This window comes from Aotus nancymaae, unplaced genomic scaffold (assembly GCF_030222135.1).
Source record: "Aotus nancymaae isolate 86718 unplaced genomic scaffold, 86718_ANA_hifiasm-v0.15.2.pri h1tg000022l_1, whole genome shotgun sequence".
NCBI classification, from domain to species: Eukaryota; Metazoa; Chordata; class Mammalia; order Primates; family Aotidae; genus Aotus; species Aotus nancymaae.
The window spans coordinates 34,530,973-34,553,194 of NW_026988435.1; the positions used below are offsets into that span (position 1 = coordinate 34,530,973).

At 43.5% G+C, this 22,222-nt stretch overlaps 1 protein-coding gene across 3 annotated transcripts in view; it reads right to left on the minus strand.

Moving 5' to 3' along the window:
- Positions 1–22,222, minus strand: part of TIAM1 (TIAM Rac1 associated GEF 1) — a 448,148-nt gene that overhangs the window by 115,707 nt on the left and 310,219 nt on the right. For all 3 annotated transcript variants that reach the window (XM_064380092.1, XM_064380091.1, XM_064380093.1), the window contains one exon: positions 16,984–17,156. In XM_064380092.1, the coding sequence (XP_064236162.1) occupies positions 16,984–17,156 (173 nt within the window). The remainder of the gene's footprint in view (positions 1–16,983; positions 17,157–22,222) is intronic.

Sequence of the window (22,222 nt, forward strand, 5' to 3'; positions counted from 1 at the left end):
ATGTCTGGCTAAGTTTTATATTTTTAGTAGAGATGGGTTTCACTATGTTGCCCAGGCTGGTGTCAAATTCCTGACCTCAAGTGATTCACCCACCTCGGCCTCCCAAAGTGCTGGGATTACACTGGTGTGAGCCACTATGCCCAGCCACTTGTAAACAAAAATTCTATTAACAGGACCCCACCATCACGACTCTATGCTGGCTGGCAGCTGAAATTTAAGCCAAGAGAGTACTGTATCTTTATTATTTCTGAATCTCATCAGTTTTGTATTCCACAGAAGAAACAGCATCAAATATTAAAAATGGTGTCAGCCAGAAGCCGCCGTGGCTCAGGCCAGTTATCCTGGCACTTGAGGAGGTGAGGCTATGCGTTCGAGGCCAGCCTGGGCAACATAAGAACCTCTCACTCATTAAAAAAAAAAAAAAAAAGGTGTCAGCCAACCAAGTCACCCCCACTGGGCAAACCTAACTGGTCCAGCAGTTGTTACGTGGATAAAAAATATTTTGCCTGTGGATAAAGAAGATTTCAATATGCTAGACAAGCTCAAGAAGAAACAGCAGAAATACCACCTGACAAAGCAAATGGAATGAATCACCTCGTTAAGACCGAGTGGGAGGAGGCGAGGTGATAAAGACACTGGAAGCCACAGGTGAGGACTTGTAGGTTGAGAAACTTAGGGGGAAAAAATGCATGTCTATATATGAGATTAATATAAACTTTAAATTTGCTTCATTTTATTTTATAGTTACCTCCTCTTTGCAGGTCATTATCTTACAGTTTGTCCTTATGTATCACCTAGAAGTTCCACCAGAAAAAGAGAGGCCCTCCTGCGTCTCATGAAAGCACCAAGCTTGCTCCTACCGGTGCACTGTACAAAGTTTGATCACTGATCTCCCAGTGCCTCACAATGAATGGGCATCTCATTAGGTGTGGTACTTTCTCCCTTTTTTTAAATTAGGAAAGAAACCAGCTCAGATGGAAAGATAATCTGAAAAAGCTTATTTCCTTAAAAAAAGAAAAGGAAAAAAAAAAAACTTCCAAGATGAAAATACCCAGTGTTGGCAAAGACATGGAGTAAGCAGAACTCCTATGCACTGCTGGCTGCCGGCTGGAAAGTAAACCTGTAGCACTGCTTTAGAAAGCTGTTAGATATTACCTACTAAAGATGAATATATGCATGCCCTGTGACCCAGAAAATGCACTCTGGGTATATACTCAGGAGAAATGCATTCATATGCACATAAAAATATACATACCAAAACATACACCACAGCATATCATGGGCAAAACTGGACACCATCCAGATGCCCACCAAAGGGGGACTGAGGAATATGTGGGATGATCACACAATGAAATACTATACAGCAAGAATGAGGGATCTATAACTATAGACTAACACAGATAAATCTTGCACACATAATGTTGGGGAAGAAAGCAGAAACACTGGAGTATATACTGTAGGATTCTATTTATATAAAGTACCGTATTAGTCTATTCTCATGCTGCTAACAAATAAATATCTAAGACTGGGTAATTTATAAAGGAAAGAAGTTTAATTGACTCACAGTTCAGCATAGCTGGGGAGGGCCTCAGGAAACTTACAGTCATGCCAGAAGGGAAAAAGCAAACACATCCTTCTTCATATGGTAGCAGCAGGGAGAAGTGAAGAATGACGAGGACGGGAGGAAGCCCCTTATAAAACCATCAGATCTAGTGAGAACTCACTATCACAAGAACAGCATGGAGGTAACCAACATGCCTCCATGATTCAATTACCTCCCAATGGGTCCCTCCTATGACACGTGGGGATTATGGGAACTACAATTCAAGAGTAGATTTGAGTGGGGACACAGCCAAACCATATCAAGTACCAACACAGATAAACTAGTATACACTATTAGAAGTTGAGAGGCCAGGATTAGGCCGGGCGTGGTGGCTCACACCTGTAATCCAAGCACTTTGGAGGCCAAGGTGGGCAGATCACCTGAGGTCGGGAGTTCAAGACCAGCCTGACCAACATGGTGAAACTCCGTCTTAAAAAAAAAAAAAAAAGAAAAGAAAAAGAGAGAGAGAGGCCAGGGTTTTCGGTGGGATGAAGTGCAATGGGTACAAACTGGTAAGAAGCACAAGAGAGGCTTCTGGGGCGCTGGTCACCTTCCGTTTCTTGATCTGGGTGCTGGCTACATGAGTGTATGACAGGAGTGAGTTCAGTTTGCTAAACACCATCAAAACGTGCCCTTTTCTGTGTAGACGTTAAATGTGTATTAAATCAGAATATAAAGTTTCAAAAAGATCCTTCCAAGATATATTACCCGAACATTTGAGTCTAATTTTTCTATAACTACGCTAAAAATGTGATACCTCATATTCTGGTTTTCATTAACAATCGTCCTTACAAAACTACAAAGGAAGCTCCAAAAAACTGCGCCCTTCTCCACCATTGATTTAGGCTCCCAAGTGGCTGGCAGTACCTGGTAAGAGCTGGTTCCCTGACTGGAAATATGCTTTCCATTTTGTTTGCATGGCTCCGTGGAAATGAGGAGCTTTTAGATTTTAGTGGAGTTCATGTCATCATCACCTCCGCCTTTTTTTTTTTTTTTTTTGAGATGTAATCTCTTTGTGGCCCAGGCTGGAGTGCAGTAGTGCGATCTTGGCTCACTGCAACCTCCACCTCCAGGGTTCAAGAGATTCTCCTGCCTCAGCCTCCCGAGTAGCTGGGATTAAAGGCGCCTGCCAGCATGCCTGATATTTGTATTTTTAGCAGAGACAGGTTTCCACCATGTTGTCCAGTCTAGTCTCGAACTCCTGACCTCAAGTGATCCGCCCACCTCAGCCTCCCAAAGTGCTGGGATTACAGATGTGCACCACCATGTCCAGCTAATTTTTGTATGTTTAGTAAAGATGGGATTTCACCACGTTGGCCAGGCTGGTCTTGAACTCCTGACCTCAAGTATCAGCCCGCCTCAGCTTCCCAAAGTGCTGGGATTACAAGCATGACCATTCAATATTTGGAGTTCTTATCATTCTAGGAATATGGGAGAACAGAACTTTCTGGCCCCCTCTGAAGCCAGGCATGGTCATGGCACTTGGCTTTGGCCAATAAATGTGAGTAGAAGTAATGTCACTACTCAACAAAAGCCTGATTCGCCCCACTCTTACACCTTTGCCACAGTCACAGAAGCGTTGTGTCAAGATAGAGCTTCTGTCTGCCTGGATCCACAGGAGTCCAGGATGAGTACGGCTCCGGAGCCAGCCTCGATCATGTCAGGAAGGAGAAAGCATATGTTAAGCCACTGAGACTGAGGCGCTTTTTCTTCAATATTATCCTACCCATCCTGACTGATCTACCAGCAAATAAGAATTCCATTGCAAAACAGAGGATGCCTCAAAAATAAAGGAGTCTGTACAGTATACTTAGAACCCCAAGAAAGACCACAATTTGGGTGCCTGTAATCCTAGCTACTTAGGTGAACCCGGGAGGTAGAGGTTGCAGTGAGCGGAGATCGCACCACTCCAACCTGGGCGACAGTGCGAGAATCCATCTCAAAAAATAAATAAATAAATAAGACAGACTACAATCCAATATGTTCTGTGGAACAACAGACTTTTGCTCTCTTTACTTAATGAAAGTGGGTCTTCTTCCCCCTGTCTGTGAGGACCCCAGCCAAGTTCAGCCAATAGGAACACAGTCAATCCATTCTGATGTCAGAGTTCACGTTTGCCTTCCACTTAAGAAGCAGAAATGAAGAAAGCTGACCAAAGTCAAACACCCTTTGAATGGTATATATTTAATTTTGGCAAAGCAGCTATCCTGGAACTTATTTATTTAAAATAAAGAAAGACTGGTTGCTAGGGGCCAGAGTGAGGGGGATATGGAATGGTGTTATGTAATGGGGACAGAGACTAAGCTTTGCAGGATGAAAAAGAGTTCTGGGCCAGGTGGGACGGCTCACACCTATAGTCCCAGCACTTTGGGAGGCCAAGGCGGAAGAATCACTTGAGGCCAGGAGTTTGAGACCAGCCTGAGCATAGCGAAACCTTGTCTCTACTAACAATACAAAAATTAGCTGCCTGCAGTGGCACACGCCTGTAGTCCCAGCTACTCAGGAGGCTGAGGCAGGAGAATCACTTGAACCCAGGAGGTGGAGGTTGCAGTGAGCCGAGATCATGCCACTGTACTCCTACCTGGACAATAGAGCAAGACTCCATCTCAAAAACAAACAAACAAACAAACAAAGAGCTCTGGAGATGGATAATGGTGATGGTTACACAACTGTGTGAATGTGCTTAATGCCACTCAACTGTCCACTTAAAAATGGCTAGATGGTAAATTTCATGTGTGGTGTACCACAATTTAAAAGAACACATAATTAAAAAAAAATAAAAAGAGAAAAAGCATAACAGTCCCCAAAACCTAGAGAAACATATATAGAAATGTGTGACAGCTGTATGGGAAATTCAGCCATCAGCCCTTTTATCCATTAACTATGTCTCAGCCCTCCAAACTTTAAAAGAACCTGTCAGTGGCTGAAGGCAGTTCCATTAGAGAGAACTGTGGCTCCCACTGTCCTGTTGAAATAGAATAACAGTCCCCACCAGTCTCTACCATTAAGCCAAATCAATTTCTCAGAAGCACAATTCAGTAAGTGAGCTTTTCAGCAGTTTGTCCTTTTGCGGGGGCACACAGGGAGCTGCGTGTCGACAAGAGAGGACAAAGTCTCCCCCGATTGCTTTCAACAGCTAGTTAGGTGGACAGAAGTCTTGAAACACTTCATGACCATTTATAGGCTTAACACCTCAACTGATCGCAGTAGACTCCTGACCTGACACAATGTTCTTCATCATGGCCTCTGCAGGATTTAAATTCTGACACGCTAGAAAAAGCCATTCGAGGCCACTAACCTTGCATCCCCCTCTTGAACCAGGCAAGGCTAGTTAAAGACATCAGATTCATGATAGGTCCCTTCGCCAGCATCCAGAGGTCAAAAAGGCAGGAAGGAGAGACCACCCAATGGTACCCTCTCAACCTACTCACCACAAATCACCTTCCATTAAACAAACAGCAGCAGACAGGTAAAGAGAGTGAATTTTGTGATTCTTCCTTTGCCTTCTGGGGATGCTATAAATACTGTATACAGTTCGGTGAAGGGAATAAGCAAAGTTCTTGCCAACAGACAAATATAATCAGCAAAAAATGCATTTTGCATAACAGCCCCTTTGAGTGCAGAGATAAGATGAAGCTCAGGGCTTCATTATGTATTTAAATAGATCCAGCTTCAATTATCCAACGGCATGGAGGACACTCGGTGATTTCAGATAATCAATGGTTTACGTAAGTGGCAGGAAAAGGGAAATTCATTTTAAACATGAGAAATACTAGGGAATATATGCCAAATCTAGGAAACTAAAATTTTGTATAATTCAAATTTATAGAAGCACAAGAATAATTGTAAAGTAGGTCAAACTTTTTTTATTTTTTTTTAAAAGAAAGTTACATTTTTTAAGAGACTAGGAATAAAGTTGCTATGTGAATTCTTAAAAGGCCTTTTTCTTGTTGATTCTATACTCAACATATTTTGTTTATATAAGACTTAATTAAGCCATTACTTTTAATATCTGTAAAGAGAACTGAAGAGTAAGAGTTAGGGTTAGGGTTGGGTTAGATGCTACACCCATAATTACAGACATGGTGGCTCATGCCTGTAATCCCAGCACTTTGGGAGGCTGAGATGGGATCACTTGAGGTCAGGAGTTTAAGACCAGACTGGCCAACATAGTGAAACTCCATCTCTACTAAAAATATAAAAAGTACCCAGGCATGGTGGCATGTGCCTGTAATCTAAGATACTCGGGAGGCTGAGGCAGAAGAATCGCTTGAACCTGGGAGGCAGAGGTTGCAGTGACCTGAGATCTCACCACTGCACTCCAGCCTGGGTGACAAGAGTGAGACTCCATCTCAAAAAAAAAAAAGAGAACTTTAAATATGAGATTCCCCTCCCCCACTGAAAAAAGTGATATAATGCATCCCTCTCATTCTCACCCACCCCAGGTGGTGAAAAAGGGAAGCTCCAGACTCCAGGAAGACACACACAAGGGAAGCAGGGACCATGTGATGCTAAGAGGCTAACAGATGGCAGCCTGCCTGATGGAGGGCAGTGGCAGGATTCATCTCTGGCAAACCTCAGCAGCCTCCAAGGACTGGAGTCCCTCCACAAGAAGGCCACTTATCCATCCATGCTATGAAAGGTCCCAGTACTTCCTAATATACACAGATGATATCCAAGCAGCTTTTTTCATATCTCACATGTAAATATGACCAAACAGCCAAGGATCACCAGACATTTTCTGAAAGCCCCCAGCATGAAAGGTAGAGACTAAAGCACACAGGAGAAAAGGTACTTGGAGAAAGGAGAAGCCATGCCAGAAACAGAGAAAGCTTGCCTAACATCTACACAACTCTTGGAGATGCAAGGGAATCTAAAGCTACAAACAAGTGAATGAAAAGTACAAGTTACAATAAAAGGAACAATGAGCTTGAGAGGAGAGTGGGAGAGGGGAAGGGAGGGAGGAGGTGGGAAAGCAAGTAAGGAAGGAGGGAGGGAGGGAGGGAAAGCTTCTTTTAGGAATTAAAAAAAATTAAAATGTCAATAGAAGGAAATCACTATGAAGGATCAGAACACCAACAAGGTGCAGTGGCTCACACCTGTAATCCCAGTACTTCAGGAGGCCAAGGCGGGCAGATCACTTGAGCCCAGGAGTTCAAGACCAGCCTGGGAAACATGGCAAAACCTCATCTCTACAAAAAATACAAAAAGTAGCCAAGCATGGTGGTGTGCACCTGTCATCCCAGCTACTCGAGAGGATGAGGTAGGAGAACCACTTGAGCCCTGGGAGGTTGAGGCTGCAATCAGCCATAATTATACCACTGCACTCCAGCCTGGGTGACAGAGCGAGACCCTGTCTCCAAAAAAAAAGTGTGCTTGCTGTGCTTGCTTCATCTCAGCCCAAAATCTCCTTAAACTGATAAGCAACATCAGCAAAGTCTCAGGATAAAAAAATCAATGTGCAAAAATCAGCAGCATTCCTATACACCAATAATAGACTAACAGAGAGCCAAATCATGAGTGAACTCCCATTTACAATTGCTACAAAGAGAATAAAATACCTAGGAATACAACTTACAAAGATGTAAAGGACATCTTCAAGGAGAACTACAAACCACTGCTCAAAGAAATAAAAGAAGACACAAACAGATGGAAAAACATTCCATGCTCATGGATAGGATGAATCAATATCATGAAAATGGCCATATGCCCAAAGTAATTTATAGATTCAATGCTATCCCCATCAAGCTACCAATGACCTTCTTCACAGAACCGGAAAAAAACCACCTTAAGCTTCATATGGAACCAAAAGCAAGCCCACATAGCCAAGACAATCCTAAGCAAAAAGAACAAAGCTGGAGACATCACACTGCCTAATTTCAAACTATACTACAAGGCTACAGTAATCAAAACAGCATGGTACTGGTACCAGAACAGAGATATAGACCAATGGAAAAGAAGAGAGGCCCTGGAGGAAATGCCACACATTTACAACCATCTGATCTTTGACAAACCTGACAAAAACAAGCAATGGGGAAAGGATCCCCTGTTTAGTAAATGGTGTTGGGAAAACTGGCTAGCCATGTGCAGAAAACAGAAACTGGACCCCTTCCTAACACCTTACACTAATATTAACTCCAGATGGATTAAAGACTTAAACATAAGACCTAACACCATAAAAACCCTAGAAGAAAACCTAGGCAAGGACTTCATGACGAAAACACCAAAAGTATTGGCAACAAAAGCCAAAATAGACAAATGGGATCTAATTAAATGCCAGAGATTCTGTACAGCAAAAGAAACAATCATTACAGTGAATCGGCAACCAACAGAATGAGAAAAAATTTTTGCAATCTACCTACCTGACAAAGGGCTACTATCCAGAATCTACAAAGAACTAAAACAGATTTATAAGAAAAAAACAACTCCATTCAAAAGTGGGTGAAAAATATGAACAGACACTTTTCAAAAGAAGGCATATATGAGGCCACCAACATATGAAAAAATGCTCATCATCACTGGTCGTTAGAGAAATGCAATTCAAAACCACATTAAGATACCATCTCACGCCAGTTAGAATGGTGATCATTAAAAAATCTGTAGACAACAGATGCTGGAGAGGATGTGGAGAAATAGGAACACTTTTACACTGTTGGTGGGAGTGTAAATTAGTTCAACCATTGTGGAAGACAGTGTGGCAATTTCTCAAGGACCTAGAAACAGAAATTCCATTTGACCTAGCAATCTCATTACTGGGATATCCCATTATATATCCAAAGGATTATAAATCTTTCTATTATAAAGATGCATACACACGTATATTCATCACAGCACTGTTTACAATAGCAAAGACCTGGAACCAACCCAAATGCCCATTGATGATAGACTGGACAAGGAAAATGTGGCACATACACACCATAGAATACTATGCAGCCATAAAAAACGATGAGTTCATGTCCTTTGTAGGGACATGGATGAATCTGGAAACCATCATTCTCAGCAAACTGACACAAGAACAGAAAATCAAACACCGCATGTTCTCACTCATAGGCGGGTGTTGAACAATGAGAACACATGGACACAGGGAGGTGAGCATCACACACTGGGGTCTGTTGGTGGGGGACAGGGGAGGGACAGCGGGGGGTGGGAGGGTGGGGAGGTTGGGGAGGGATAACATGGGGAGAAATGCCAGAGGTGACGGGGGATGGAGGCAGCAAACCACACTGCCATGTATGTACCTATGCAACAATCCTGCATGATCTGCACATGTACCCCAGAACCTAAAGTACAATAAAATAAATAAAGTTAAAAAAAAGAAAGAAACAGCAGTATAAGCATGTTAATGATAAATGAGGGCAAATGCAAGAAAACAAAGAAACAAAAACATCAGCTAAACTAGGTTTGTACAGTTGCTTCTGGGGAACGAGCCTCATGAGGTGAAGCGGGCAAAAGGAGGGAAATAATTTCACTTTAAGCCTTTTAATGTTAGGTAAATTATTTTAAACTACGCTCATATTGATTTAATACAAATTTAAACTAATGTAAGAAAAGGAAGAATGCTGTTATAACATTATTTGCATAATACATAGCAGTATAGAAATTATATAGGAAGATCTAGCTCAACCACAATTATACGTCTGCAGTGTGGGGAATCCTCTGAGGAACCCACAGAAGGCATAAAATCTAACTGATTTCCAGCTTTGTATATTCGCTTTACGCTTCAACATCCACATTCTCCATTAGCAGTCTCCTAAGAGGTAGGCAAGTGGGGCCCCTACCAGGGCCCTGCACCTCAGGAGGCCCCATAGTTTAGAGGGCTTTTCGTGAAATTTTCCAAGTTTCCCTCCGGTTCCTCGAAAGGGGAGGTTTCAGGAGGCGGCCCCCATATCGTATCTCCCCTTCAGGGAACTCTCTCACCCTGTACCAGCCATGTGGTGTCAGAAAGATGCCCGAAGCTCTGGAACTTGAGTCTGTGGCTAGTGAGATGTACCTACCAGCCTGTGTGGTATTTCTTTCACCAGATTGCTCGGGATTGGGCCACCAGAATGGTGCTGACAGTTGATCTGGGTGAGCCAAATTCTTTATATTGATAAAGCCTCCATCAAAAAAAAAAAAATTTGCCTGGGGCTCCACATATCCTAGAGTTGACCCTTCTCCACAACTAACCCATGCCAAAATCAAAGGTAAATATTTCTCCAGTGGCTGGCTAGGAGCAGGAATATAATCCACGGTGTGGAGAAAACAGGACTTAGCTACAGACTAAGTCAACACGGAAACCAACAAAGAGAATGAAGACCTCGCACTCGGCTTGTCCTATCACTGGATAACGTGAAGATAAGAGGAATATAAACACCAGGGAAGATCAAACGAGGATCCCAGAGGATTTCAACCGTTTATTAGAAGGATGAAAGCCACAAGGATAACATAGTAAAGAGGTACATTCAAGTTCTGAGTTGGGTTTTTGAAAAAAAAAATCTATTAAAATGAGATGGGGAAGGCCTTGTTGGGTAAGAATTGATGCTGAGGGTTTAAGATACCACGAGCCCAGTCTGAGTCAACAGTTTGATGTGGCTTTTAATAAAAGAATTGACTCTAGCAGAAACAAGGATAACGGGAACCTCACTGCAGGCTGCACGGGCAGACCACACAGAGGCTCAGACAGGACGCTGTGCTCCTGTGCACACTTACAAGTAAGAACAGCGAGAACGGCTTGGGAACCTTAGCAGGTAGCCTAAAGAGATGTGGCAGGAGGTAAATCAAAGCTGTTTTTAAGTATCTGATGAGTAAGGATAAGCAGAAAACTTGCACAGGATTCTGGGGGTAAATACAGAAACAAAGAGAAATGGCAAGACTTACCAGAAAGAACATATTATCTCAACATGACAAAGAACTTCCTAGGACTTAGGGCTGCCTCACAAAACCAGAGGTTGAAAGCTGGGAGATTTCCAGGAAGGGGAGGGGCTGCCCAATGGGCAGGCTCACCTGTTGGCCAGGATCTTGCAGGGACCATACCTCCCTTGAGAGGGACGCTGGGTCAAGATGCCAAACCCCACTAAAGTATTTTCTACCAAAAGTCCACTTGACACCTCCTTGTGAAAGATGATTTACAGGTTTTTCTCTAACCTAGCTGCCCTTGTCAGGGCATGTGGCAATAACCTTCCTCTAATCTGGCACACACAGCTAGACATGGCTTCCAAGGTAGATCTCTAGAGCCTGACGAAACTCAAGACCTTAGCCTTTCCACAGTGAAGCTACACTTAACTTCTATAAAGATGCTTATTTAAGAGAAGCCCATTGGGCCAGGCATGGTGGCTCACGCCTGTAATCCCTGTACTTTGGGAGGCTGAGGCAGGCAGATCACAAGATCAGGAGTTCAAGAATAGCCTGACCAACATGATGAAACCACATCTCTACTAAAAATACAAAAAAATTAGCCAGGCATGGTGGCACGCTCCTGTAATCCCAGCTACTCGGGAGGCTGAGGCAGGAGAACTGCTTAAATCCGGGAGGTGGAGGTTGCAGTGAGCTCAGTTGCACTCCAGCTTGAAAGACAGAGCAAGACTCTGTCTCTCAAAAAAAAAAAAAAAGAGGAGCCCACGGAACTTGTCTTTTTTTCTTTATTACTAAAATGGTAACTGTAGCTAACATTTACTGAGCGTTTGCGATCTACCAGACACTTACTATCATTATCACAATTAATCTTCAACTCAACTTAATGGCATATGAATCTTTTAATATGCATATGTATGCATACAATACCCTCACACACGTGACTTTTTAAATGACAAGAAAACTTTCTATGGAAGGAAAAGGCAATCAATTCCTAGAGATAACATTTTCTACACCCCTTTAGATATACAACTGCATATGATTTTCTACTCTATCACCTTTCTTATTTGCCTGGTAGCTATGTTCCCAAGGCATCTAACAGACAAAATAATAACTATCATTAGGATATGTTACCATAAAGGTGAGTGAGCTTTTTGAAATTGTATGTGATATCCTAAAGTAATGAAAGAATGAAGGCTCAACAGGAAGTTGTACTCTGTAGGTGGTAGGTACTGTCTCTGGCTCAGAACTAAACATGGCATTGCAAGGTAGATCTCTACATCTTCCCAAAAACATCTTTCTCAGAGACCCGTCACTAACCAACCTGTCTAGCAGGTCCCAGAAAACTCTCTTCACAGGGCTTGTTGCTACTTGACCTGACTCAGACCTCATTCATGCAAACACTCTTCACTCCAGGGGGTGTTGGTGAAAAACAACCAATGACAATTGTTTAACATCATAGTTGCCTGAAGCAGCGATAACAGCTGGGCAAATAAGAAGCTGACCAAGAAACCTGAGGAAAAGCTGCGGAATACAATTTCCACAAAAAGCTCTGAAAAGATATGACATAGTCCTTGGAATCTGGAAGATCACTGATCTAGTTTGGCTGTGTCTCCACCCAAATCTCATCTTGAATTGTAGCTCCCATAATTCTCACATGTTGTGGAAGGGACCTGGTGGGAGGTAATTAAATCATGGGTGCAGGTCTTTCTCGTGCTGTTCTCATGATACTAGGTCTCATGAGAGCTGATGGGTTTATAAAGAGGAGTTCCCTGCACATGCTCTCTTTTGCCTGCCACCATGTAAGATGACTTTGCTCCTCCTTGCCTTCCACCATGATTGTGAGGCCTCCCCAGCCACGTGGAACTGTGAGCCCATTAAGCCTCTTTTCCTTATAAATTACCCAGCCTCTGGTATGTTTTTATTGGCAGCGTGAGAATGGACTAATACAGTCACATATTATGTATAAGACTGTGCACAAGGCCAGATAGTCCCAAGAAGTTCCTAAGCTCACCCTTGGCTGACCCTACAGCTCTGTGAAAGCAGAGGCGAAGGCTAAGGCAGAGATGGAAGCTGGTTGCCTAAGCATTGATGATGTGTTTGAACTTGCAAACCTCTGTTCTTAGGAAAGACTAGAAAACTTTTTGCTTCTGGACATTTAAGGAAATCTCTCTCTAATCAATAGCTCACTACTAAACTAGCTGAGCAGAGACTTCAGTGGGCACACGTGACAAAGCCTAAATATTTTACAGATTTCAAGAAAATCACTAAACAAAGAAGCACTGTCACCATCAATAATCAACAATAGCAAAGGACGGGAAGTGGATTAGCTTTCAGAGTTGTCCCATTTATATTATTTTAAATGTACAATTTAAACCAAAAAAAGTATGAGACATGCAAATAAACAATAAAGTATGGGCCAGGAATGGTGATTCATGCCTATCATCCCAGCGGGTTGGGAGACCAAAATGGGAGGACTGCATACAGCCAGGAGTTTGAGACCAGTCTGGGCAACATAGCAAGATTCTGTCTTTAAAAAAACTTTTTAAAAAAATGAGCCAGGTATGGTGGTACATACTTGTAGTCCCAGCTACTTGAGAGGCTGAGGGGGGAAGACTGCTTGAGCTCAGGAGTTCAAGGTTACAGTGAGCTATGATTGCACCACTGTACTCCAGCCAGGGTAATAGAGCACGGCCCTATTGCTAAAAAAACTGAATAAAGTATGGCCCATACATAGAAAAAGAAGTAGTCAATAGAAACTGTTTCAGAAAAGTCCAATGTTAAGTATACTAGACAAAGATTTCAAGCAACTGTTGTGTACATATTCAAAGAACTAAAATAAACCATGTCTAAAGAAATAAAGTATGAGACTAATACCACATGAAATAGAGAATATTGGCTGGGCGTGGTGGCTCATGCCTATAATCCAAGCACTTCGGAGGCCAAGGCGGGAGTTCAAGACCAGCCTGACCAACATGGTGAAACCCCGTCTTAAAAAAAAAAGAAAGAGAATATCAATAAAGAAATATAATTTGTATTTAAAAGAACCAGGCCAGGCACAGTGGCTCATACCTGTAATCCCAGCACTTTAGGAGGCTGAGATAGGAGGATCACTTGGGGACAGGAGTTTGAGACCACCCTGGGTAATAAGTGAGACCCCCATCTCTACAAAAACTAGAAAAAATTAGCTGGGTGTGGCAGTGTGCACCTGTAGCCCCAGCTACTCAGGAGGCTGAGCTGGGAGGATTGCTTAGCCCAAGAGGTTGAGGCTGCAGTGAGCTGTGATCACATCACTGCACTCCAGCCTGGGTGACAGAATAAGACCCTATCTCCCACAACAGTAATAATAAAATCATAAATAAATAAAATAACCAACATAAATTTTGGAGTTTAAATATAGAATAATCAGACCAGGCACAGTGGCTCACACCTGTAATCCCAGCACTTTGGGAAGCTGAGGTGGGCGGATCACCTGAGGTCAGGAGTTCCAGACCAGCCTGACCAACGTGGAGAAACCCTGTCTCTACTAAAAAAAAAAAAAAAAAAAAAAAAAAAAAAAATACAAAATTAGCTGGGCATGGTGGCACATGCCTGTAATCCCAGCTACTTGGGAGGCTGAGGCAGGAGGTGCTTAAACCCAGGAGGCAGAGGTTGTGGTGAGCCGAGGTCGTGCCATTGCACTCCAGCCTGGGCAATAAAAGTGAAACTCCGTCTCCATAAATACATACATACATATATACATACATACATACTAGAAGAGCACAACAATAGATTTGAGATGGAAGAAAAAGAACCAGTGAACTTATGGTTAGATCAAGTGAGATTAAAGAATGGGATTAAAAAAAATGAATAGTGTCTCAGAGACTTGTGAGACATCCTCCAGCATACCAATGTAAATAGAACAGGAGTGGAGCAAGATAAATGAACAGGAAGACTATGTGAAGAAATAATAGCTAAAAACTTTCCAAATGTGATTTAAATACACAAACACATACATACAAATCTACAGATCCAAAAGACACCACCCCATAAATACACACACATACCATTTTGTGGCTACTAGTACCCACAACAATTTTTAAATTTTAAAAAATATTAAAAGATACATATCTGAAAGACACAATAAATTCCAGTAAAGTAAACTCAAAAAGAATGATACCTAGACACATAATACTCAAGCTGTTTAAAGACAAAGTCACCATCTTCAAATCAGCAAGGAGCCTCATAGGATAAACAGCTGATTTTTCATCAGAAATCATGAAGTCCAGAAAGAAGTGAGATGACATTTTCAAAGCACTGAAGACTGTCAATTAAGAATTCTATATCCAGTAAACTGAAGGAGAAATTAAGTCATTCCCAGATAAATAAACATGTCCTGGCTTGGATGATAAAAGACATATTCACTCAATTCAACTAGTAGGCTGCATTTGTGTGTGGGGTGCAGTTGGGGGAGGTGGCTTAAGTGCCTGAAACTTACTTGTTTTCTTTTCTTTTCTTTTTTTTTGAGACAGAGTCTTGCTCTGTCGCCCAGCCCAGGCTGGAGTGCAGTGGCACAATCTTGGCTCATCGCAACCTCCACATCCTGGGTTCAAGCAATTCTCTTGCCTCAGCCTCCCAAGTAGCTGAGACTTCAGGCGTACGCCGCCACACCTGGCTAATTTTTTGTATTTTTTTTTAGTAAAGATGGGGTTTCACCATGTTGCCCAGCTGGTCATGAACTCCTGAGCTTAGACAATCTGCCTGCCTTGGCCTCCCAAACTGCTGGGATTACAGGCCTGAGTCACTGCGCCCAGCTGATGCCTGAAACTTCTATTTCTCGTCCTGGTTGTTGGTTACATAATTACTTTATGATAGCTCAGTGAGCAGTACGCTTATGTTTTGTGCACTCTTCTTTCTGTGTTTTACATCACAGATTTTTAAAAAAGAAAACACAGATGCTTTGTCTTTACACAATCAAAACTAGCACTTTATATTTCTTACTTTAATTGTCCAAATAGAAATAGCATCAGAAGCCAAAGCCAGAAGCTTGGTGAAATAAATGATTTCTCTCCTCTATACCTTTGTTCCAGCTCCTTCCTTGCATGTTATAGTCTCACTGTCCTTATCATGCCATTTATACCTGCTCTTCCTTTAACAGTCATTGTTAGGCTTTGCCACATTATAAAGATTTGCTGTGTCTGTCCTCTCTGTTACATGTGAACACTTTTACGGTGATGAACTGCAGTGGCTCACACCTGTAATCCCAGCACTTTGGGAGGCCGAGGCGGGTGGATCACCTGAGGTCAGGAGTTTGAGACCAGCCTAACCAATATGGTGAAACCCTGTCTCTACTAAAAATACAAAAATTAGCCAGGCATGGCAGTGGGCACCTGTAGTCCCAGCTACTCAGGAGGCTGAGGCAGGAAAATTGCTTGAACCTGGGAGGCAGATATTGCAGTGAGTCAAGATCATGCCACTGCACTCCAGCCTGGGCAACAAAGCAAGGCAAGGCTTCATCTCAAATAATAATAATAAAAAAAGATGAACTGTCAAAATCTTCTTGGTATTCTCAATAGAGCTATGCAGAGCGCATAGGAAGCACAGAATAAAGGCTTGAGAAATTAAGTCTTCAACGGAATAAATTAAAAAAGCCTTCCTAAATAACACCTCAAAAATAGTTCTTGCAGAGTATTTTACAACTATCCAAATTCAAAGGGTTCCCTATCAAAGAAACTGCCAATCCTGAGGCAGTTAGTAGAGAAGTAATTTTTTTTTTGAGACGGAGTTTCACTCCTGTTGTCCAGGCTGAAGTGCAATGGCACAATCTCAGCTCACTGCAGCTTCCACCTCCTAGATTCAAGCAATTCTCCTGCCTCTACCTCCTGAGTAGCTGGGAATACAGGTGCCCGCTGCCATGCCTAGCTAATTTTTGTATTTTCAGTAGAGACGGGGTTTCACCACATTGGTCAGGCTGGTCTCAAACTCCTGACCTCAGCTGATTCACCCACCTCAGCCTCCCAAAGTGCCAGGATTACAGGCGTGAGCCACTGCCCCCAACCAGAAGTATTTTTTTTAAAGAATGCTGAAAATCAAGGATGATGAGTAGAAAGTTCTGATCAGGTGAGGGAGAAAAACTGTTTAGGTGATGCCAGTCATTTCTGAGATGTCATTATTTTACTTTATGACTAATATTAGAAAAGAACATAATAAAAATTTTTGACAGCTCAAATCATGTCTAAAATAAGGAATTCATGATCCCTTTCTTACATGCAACAGAAATGGTACTGAGACCACACTAAAATATCCTGTATCTCATGACAAACAGAGCAAGTTTCTCATACCCAACCCACAGCCCTCCTGAGCCTTCACTTGGAAGATCTCTGAATATACCCATTCTTCGAATTTCATATAGATGCTTATTTTGTCATTCACTGTTTTGTTTTCATAATGAGCAACAGATTAATCTCACCACTACAAAAAAAGCAGTGGAGGGAGATTGGGCACCTAGGCAAGAAAAGAAGGTACCCAGTTGAGAGGTTTGAAATGCCCTGCAAAGGAAGTGCCCAACAAACCTGAAAAAGGAAGGCATCGCCCAGGGAATTGCTGAGGCAGAAGACAAAGTCCTTCTTGGGGTGCTCAGGCACTGCCTGCACAATGCTGTTCTCCACCCAGACAGCGTGTTTGGGGATGCTGTTGTGGTCGATCCCAGACCTGCCGTCGCTCTCGTAGAAAAAAAGCGTGCATCCTGAGGAAACAGAACAGAGGTCTGCATGAGTATTTAGTGCCTGGGAAACGAAAGAACCCATAGCGGAATCTAACACTTGCACCATGTCAGAGGCTGAAAAATTAAAGCATGTGGAACCCAGGAAGTAAAGAGAATGGGGCCATGCTTGGACTCAAGTCTTGGATGGGCCTAAAGAAGGACAAAGATCGGCTGGGCGCGGTGGCTCACGCCTGTAATCCCAACACTTTGGGAGACCGAGGCGGGTGGATCAGGAGGTCAGGAGATCGAGATCATCCTGGCTAACACAGAGAAACCCCATCTCTATTGAAAATACCAAAAATTAGACAGGCATGGTGGTACAGGTAGTCCTAGCTACTTCGAAGACTAAGGCAGGAGAATCACTTGAACCAGGGAGGCAGAGGTTGCAGTGAGCCAAGATTGCACCACTGCACTCCAGCCTGGGCAACAGAGCTAGACCGTCTCAAAAAAAAGATCTTAAATTGTAGCTTCTCAGCCTGCCTGGGATTCCTTCCTACATGCCCTCAGGTTCTCTCAAACCCTGCCTTTGGGTTTTAGAATGATTCATGACAGGCCTCTTCACAGACATAGGGTCTTGTGACTTTGTCCCAAGGTGAGTACAAACACAGTCCTCCAGGCCAGAACTGTGCCTGGCAGTATGTGAGGACTGGAAGTCACTACCGTCCACTTGAAGCCCATTCCAATGTCTCACATGATATGCAACCAGAAAACTCTAGGAAATGTATTTAGTTTCCAGACCATGCCCTTGGAGAAAACAATATATAATACTGGCGTTAAGTGCTTTAAGGATAAGAAAAACATACACTTTTGGTCTCATATCTTAACTGTAAATTTTTTTTCTAAAAGCCAATCATGCCTTTGTTCCTACTGAAGGAGGAAATACACGGCACACACACAAAGGCCCGGGAGAAGCCAGGGTCCTGGTCCACGTATCAGTGCACTGTGAAACTAACAAGACAGTAGAAACAGAGTATTTCATAGACTTGTGGTAAGATGGCTTCCACAGATGCCCTCCATTATCACCTAAACTTGAGGCTCACTTTTTTTTTTGACATGGAGTCTCGGTTTGTTGCCAGCCTGGAGAGCAGTGACACAATCTCGGATTACTGCAACCTCCGCCTCCCAGGTTCAAGCAATTTTCCTGCCTCAGTCTCCCAAGTAGCTGGGACTGCAGGTGTGCGCCACCATACCTGGCTAATTGTTGTATTTTTTAGTAGAGACGGGGTTTCACCATGTTGTCAAGGATGGCCTCGATCTCTTGACCTCATGATCCGCCCGCCTTGGCCTCCCAAAGTGCTGGGATTACAGGAGTGAGCCACCACACACCAAGCTCTCTTTAACTTTTTTTTAGTTTGGGGTTTAAAGGTTGCATCGTAGAACTTGGACACATACCTGTAGAGTAGTCTGCCCCAACTCTATTTTTCCCCAAATCCCCAAGATTTTGAGGATCTCAAGCCTTTTCAGGAACACTTGTATCAAAACGCAGAATCATCTGTACCTCCTATTTTCATGCCTTAGTCTAGCACAGATTAGAGATAAAAAGAAATAACAAAACTGGGAGGGGGAAACTGTTTTTCTCTAAATCAGAGTTTCTCACAGTAGGGCAAACTTGGCAGTGTCTGGTGACCTTTCTGGTTGTCACAACTTGGGGGAAGGTGCTATTGGCATCTAGCGGACAGAGCCTAAGCCCTCCACAAAAGAATTATCCAGAAAATGTCAACAGTGTCCCTGTCAAGAAATCCTACTCTAAATAATCTTTATGACTAATTCAACACTAATGAAAAGTAGATTCCAAACATAAAAAAAGCAACACACCTTAGCACAGTTTTAGAATAGAGAAAGAAGCCTGTGGGTGATGAATTAGGGGACACCCACAAATCCTAAAATGTGCAGCTATTGAATGTTGTATGGTCCTACCAGGTAATTGTTTTTATAGTTTTTCAACTTTGATTTAGATTCATCCACAACAAAGCACCACAAAAGGTGATAAAAATCTGCTTTTACTCAATTATCAACTTGTCCCAATTTTTTTTTTTTTTTTGAGATGGAGTTTCGCTCTTGTTACCCAGGCTGGAGTGCAATGGCGCGATCTCGGCTCACCGCAACCTCCGCCTCCTGGGTTCAGGCAATTCTCCTGCCTCAGCCTCCTGAGTAGCTGGGATTACAGGCATGCGCCACCATGCTCAGCTAATTTTTTGTATTTTTAGTAGAGACGGGGTTTCACCATGTTGATCAGGATGGTCTCGATCTCTTGACCTCATGATCCACCCGCCTCGGCCTCCCAAAGTGCTGGGATTACAGGCGTGAGCCACCGAACTTGTCCCAATTTTAAGATGAATGCAAAGCAGCAAATCCGAGAACCACGTACACCCTGACGAAAGTCTGTTTACCTTCATCTTCCCTGGAACATAATCTGTATGCTCTTCCGCTGTCCATGGAAACACTCCAGAGAGTAATTCCAAATGAAATCTGTTCTAAAAAAATCAATTACTTTGTCTAATGGGAAAGAATCTGGGGGGGGGGGGAATCTGTATCCCACAGTTCCCAGGTGTTCTGCTCTTTATGTCTCAGCCGTCAAGTGTTGCTAAGAAAAAGTCAGCTGCAAGTCTTGCTTTTGAGCAGCAAGGACAAAGCCCCAAGGATATCAATAAATGCAGGGAACCCATCAGGATGAAGCAAAGAACTTGGTGGCTCCATGTTCTGGGCCTGGATTCTGACAGGTGTGTCACTCAGATCTGCATCACCAAGAAGACTCCCTTCCCTAAAGGGCCTGTGGGCTGTGCACCTAGGTACCTGCACCCTGGCTTCCTGTATCATTTACTCTCCCAGGGAATGGCAGAAACAAAATTAACCCCTCTGATATGCCCCAAGTAAAAAAAAGTCAACTAGGTATCTTTTTTTTTTTTTTTGAGACAGAGTTTCGCTCTGTTGTCAGGCTGGAGTGTAGCGGTGCAATCTTGGCTCACTGCAACCTCCACCTCCCAGGTTCAAGCAATTCTTGTGCCTCAGCCACCCGAGTAGATGGGACTACAGGTGAGCACCACCACACCCAGCTAATTTTTGTATTTTTAGTAGAGACTGGGTTTCACCATGTTGTCCAGGATGGTCTCGATCTCTTGACCTCGTGATTCGCCCACCCTGGCCTCCCAATGGGCTGGGATTATAGGCATGAGCCACTGCCCCGGCCCTAATTATCTTTTTTTTATGCCAGTAACATTGCTGCTCTCAACTTGAGAGTAAGAATCCCCTGGGAAGCTTGTTTAAATCACAAAGTCAGGGCCTGTTGCAGGCTGAATTGTGTCCTCCAAATATCCTAAACCCAGTTAGCTCAGAATAGGATCATATTTGGAAATAGAGCCTTTAAAGAGATAGTTAAGATAATATGAGGACACAGGGTGGGCCCTGACCCACTATGAACAGTGCCCTTATAAGAAGAAGGAATTTGAACACAGACAAGTAAAGGGAAGACCGTATGAAGACACCGGGAGAAGAGAGCCATCTCCAAGTCAGCGAGAGCAGCCTCAGAAGAAACCGACCCTGCTGACACCTTGATCTTGGACTTCCCGCCTCCAGGGCTGTGAGATGATACATTTCTGTCATTTCCACCATCCAGTCTGTGTTGCTTTGCTATGGCAGCCCCAGTAAACTCATCCAGGGGCCCACGTCCGAACCTTGTGATTCAGCAGATGTGGGGTACAACCCAGAAAGACCCTCAAGAGGCTGTGATACAGGTGATCTTCGAATCAAGCTATTAAGAACTTGGCACTAATTAATAAAAAATTGCTAAGATGGGCTGCTAAGGATAAGAGGCCGCAGTGTTCAGTGGTGTGCCCATCTAGGGGAGGAGCGGGAAGTGGAAAAGGAAGAAGCCTTTCTCCCATCTCCTCTCACTCCCTCAGAGCAGCACAGCAAGTGTGATGATCCAGGCCCCTCAGACATAACCCTGTAGCACCTCCAAATTAAGCCAAGGCAGGTCACATATGAGAAAGAACACTGAAGTTCTCCAAAATGCTTCCACAGGATGCACATCCATGTTTCACAGGCAAGACCACTACAGCAAACAATCATCAAAAGATAATGTTCTAGGAGGCTGGGCACCACGGCATCTGTAATCCCAAGGCCAAAGCGGGAGGATCGCTTGAGGCCAAAAGCTGGAGATCAGCCTGAGCAATATAGCAAGACCCTGTCTCAACACAAAATAAAAACATTAGCCAGGCATGGTGGCACATGCCTGTAGTCCCAGCTACGTGGGAGGCTGAAGCAGGAGGATCACTTGAGCTGAGGCATTTGTAGCTGCCGTAAGCTATAATTGTGCCACTGCACTCCAGCCTGGAAGACAGAGACAGACCCAGATAATGCTCTAGGAATAGCTGAGAAACAAAACTTCAGAAGGAGCCAGGGCCCCTGAGTGAATTAACAGGAAAGAGTTATCACACAAGCCTTAGATTGTCTATTTCTGATAAGTGGGCGGGAAGTAAAGTTCTTCCTTGCTTATGGCTTTGGCGTTGGCATTGCGGGTCTATGGCACATGCAGCAAAACCTACATCCTAACCAACACTCTCCCTTCCTGTGTGATCAGGCATCTGAGCAACAGCTGGCACCAAGAATAATGGGGCCAAACCAACCCTACCTGTGCAAGGGTTGACCTGCACCTGCCCATCACCACACAGTCATGTCTTCACCTCACTGAGCAGAACTCTGGGCTGCTCCACGTCTCTAGGATTGGATGTCCCCAGGCGACCACAGTCTGTGAAATCTAGTATCAAATGGTCTAGTTTGATACTGGTAAGCCCAAGCTGCTTCTTCCCATGCCCTTCCATCAATCCTGTTAACCTATCCAACTCAGGCTGCCATGTATTAACCCTGTTTCAAGTCTAGCTTGTGATGAAAACTCTGTGTGCTTGAGAAGTGTTTTTCTATTTAAAATATAGAGTTCAGCCAGGGTGGTGGCTCATGCCTGTAATCCCAGAACTTTGGGAGGCTGAGGCGGGTGGATCACAAGGTCAGGAGATACAGATCATCCTGGACAACATGGTGAAACGTTATCT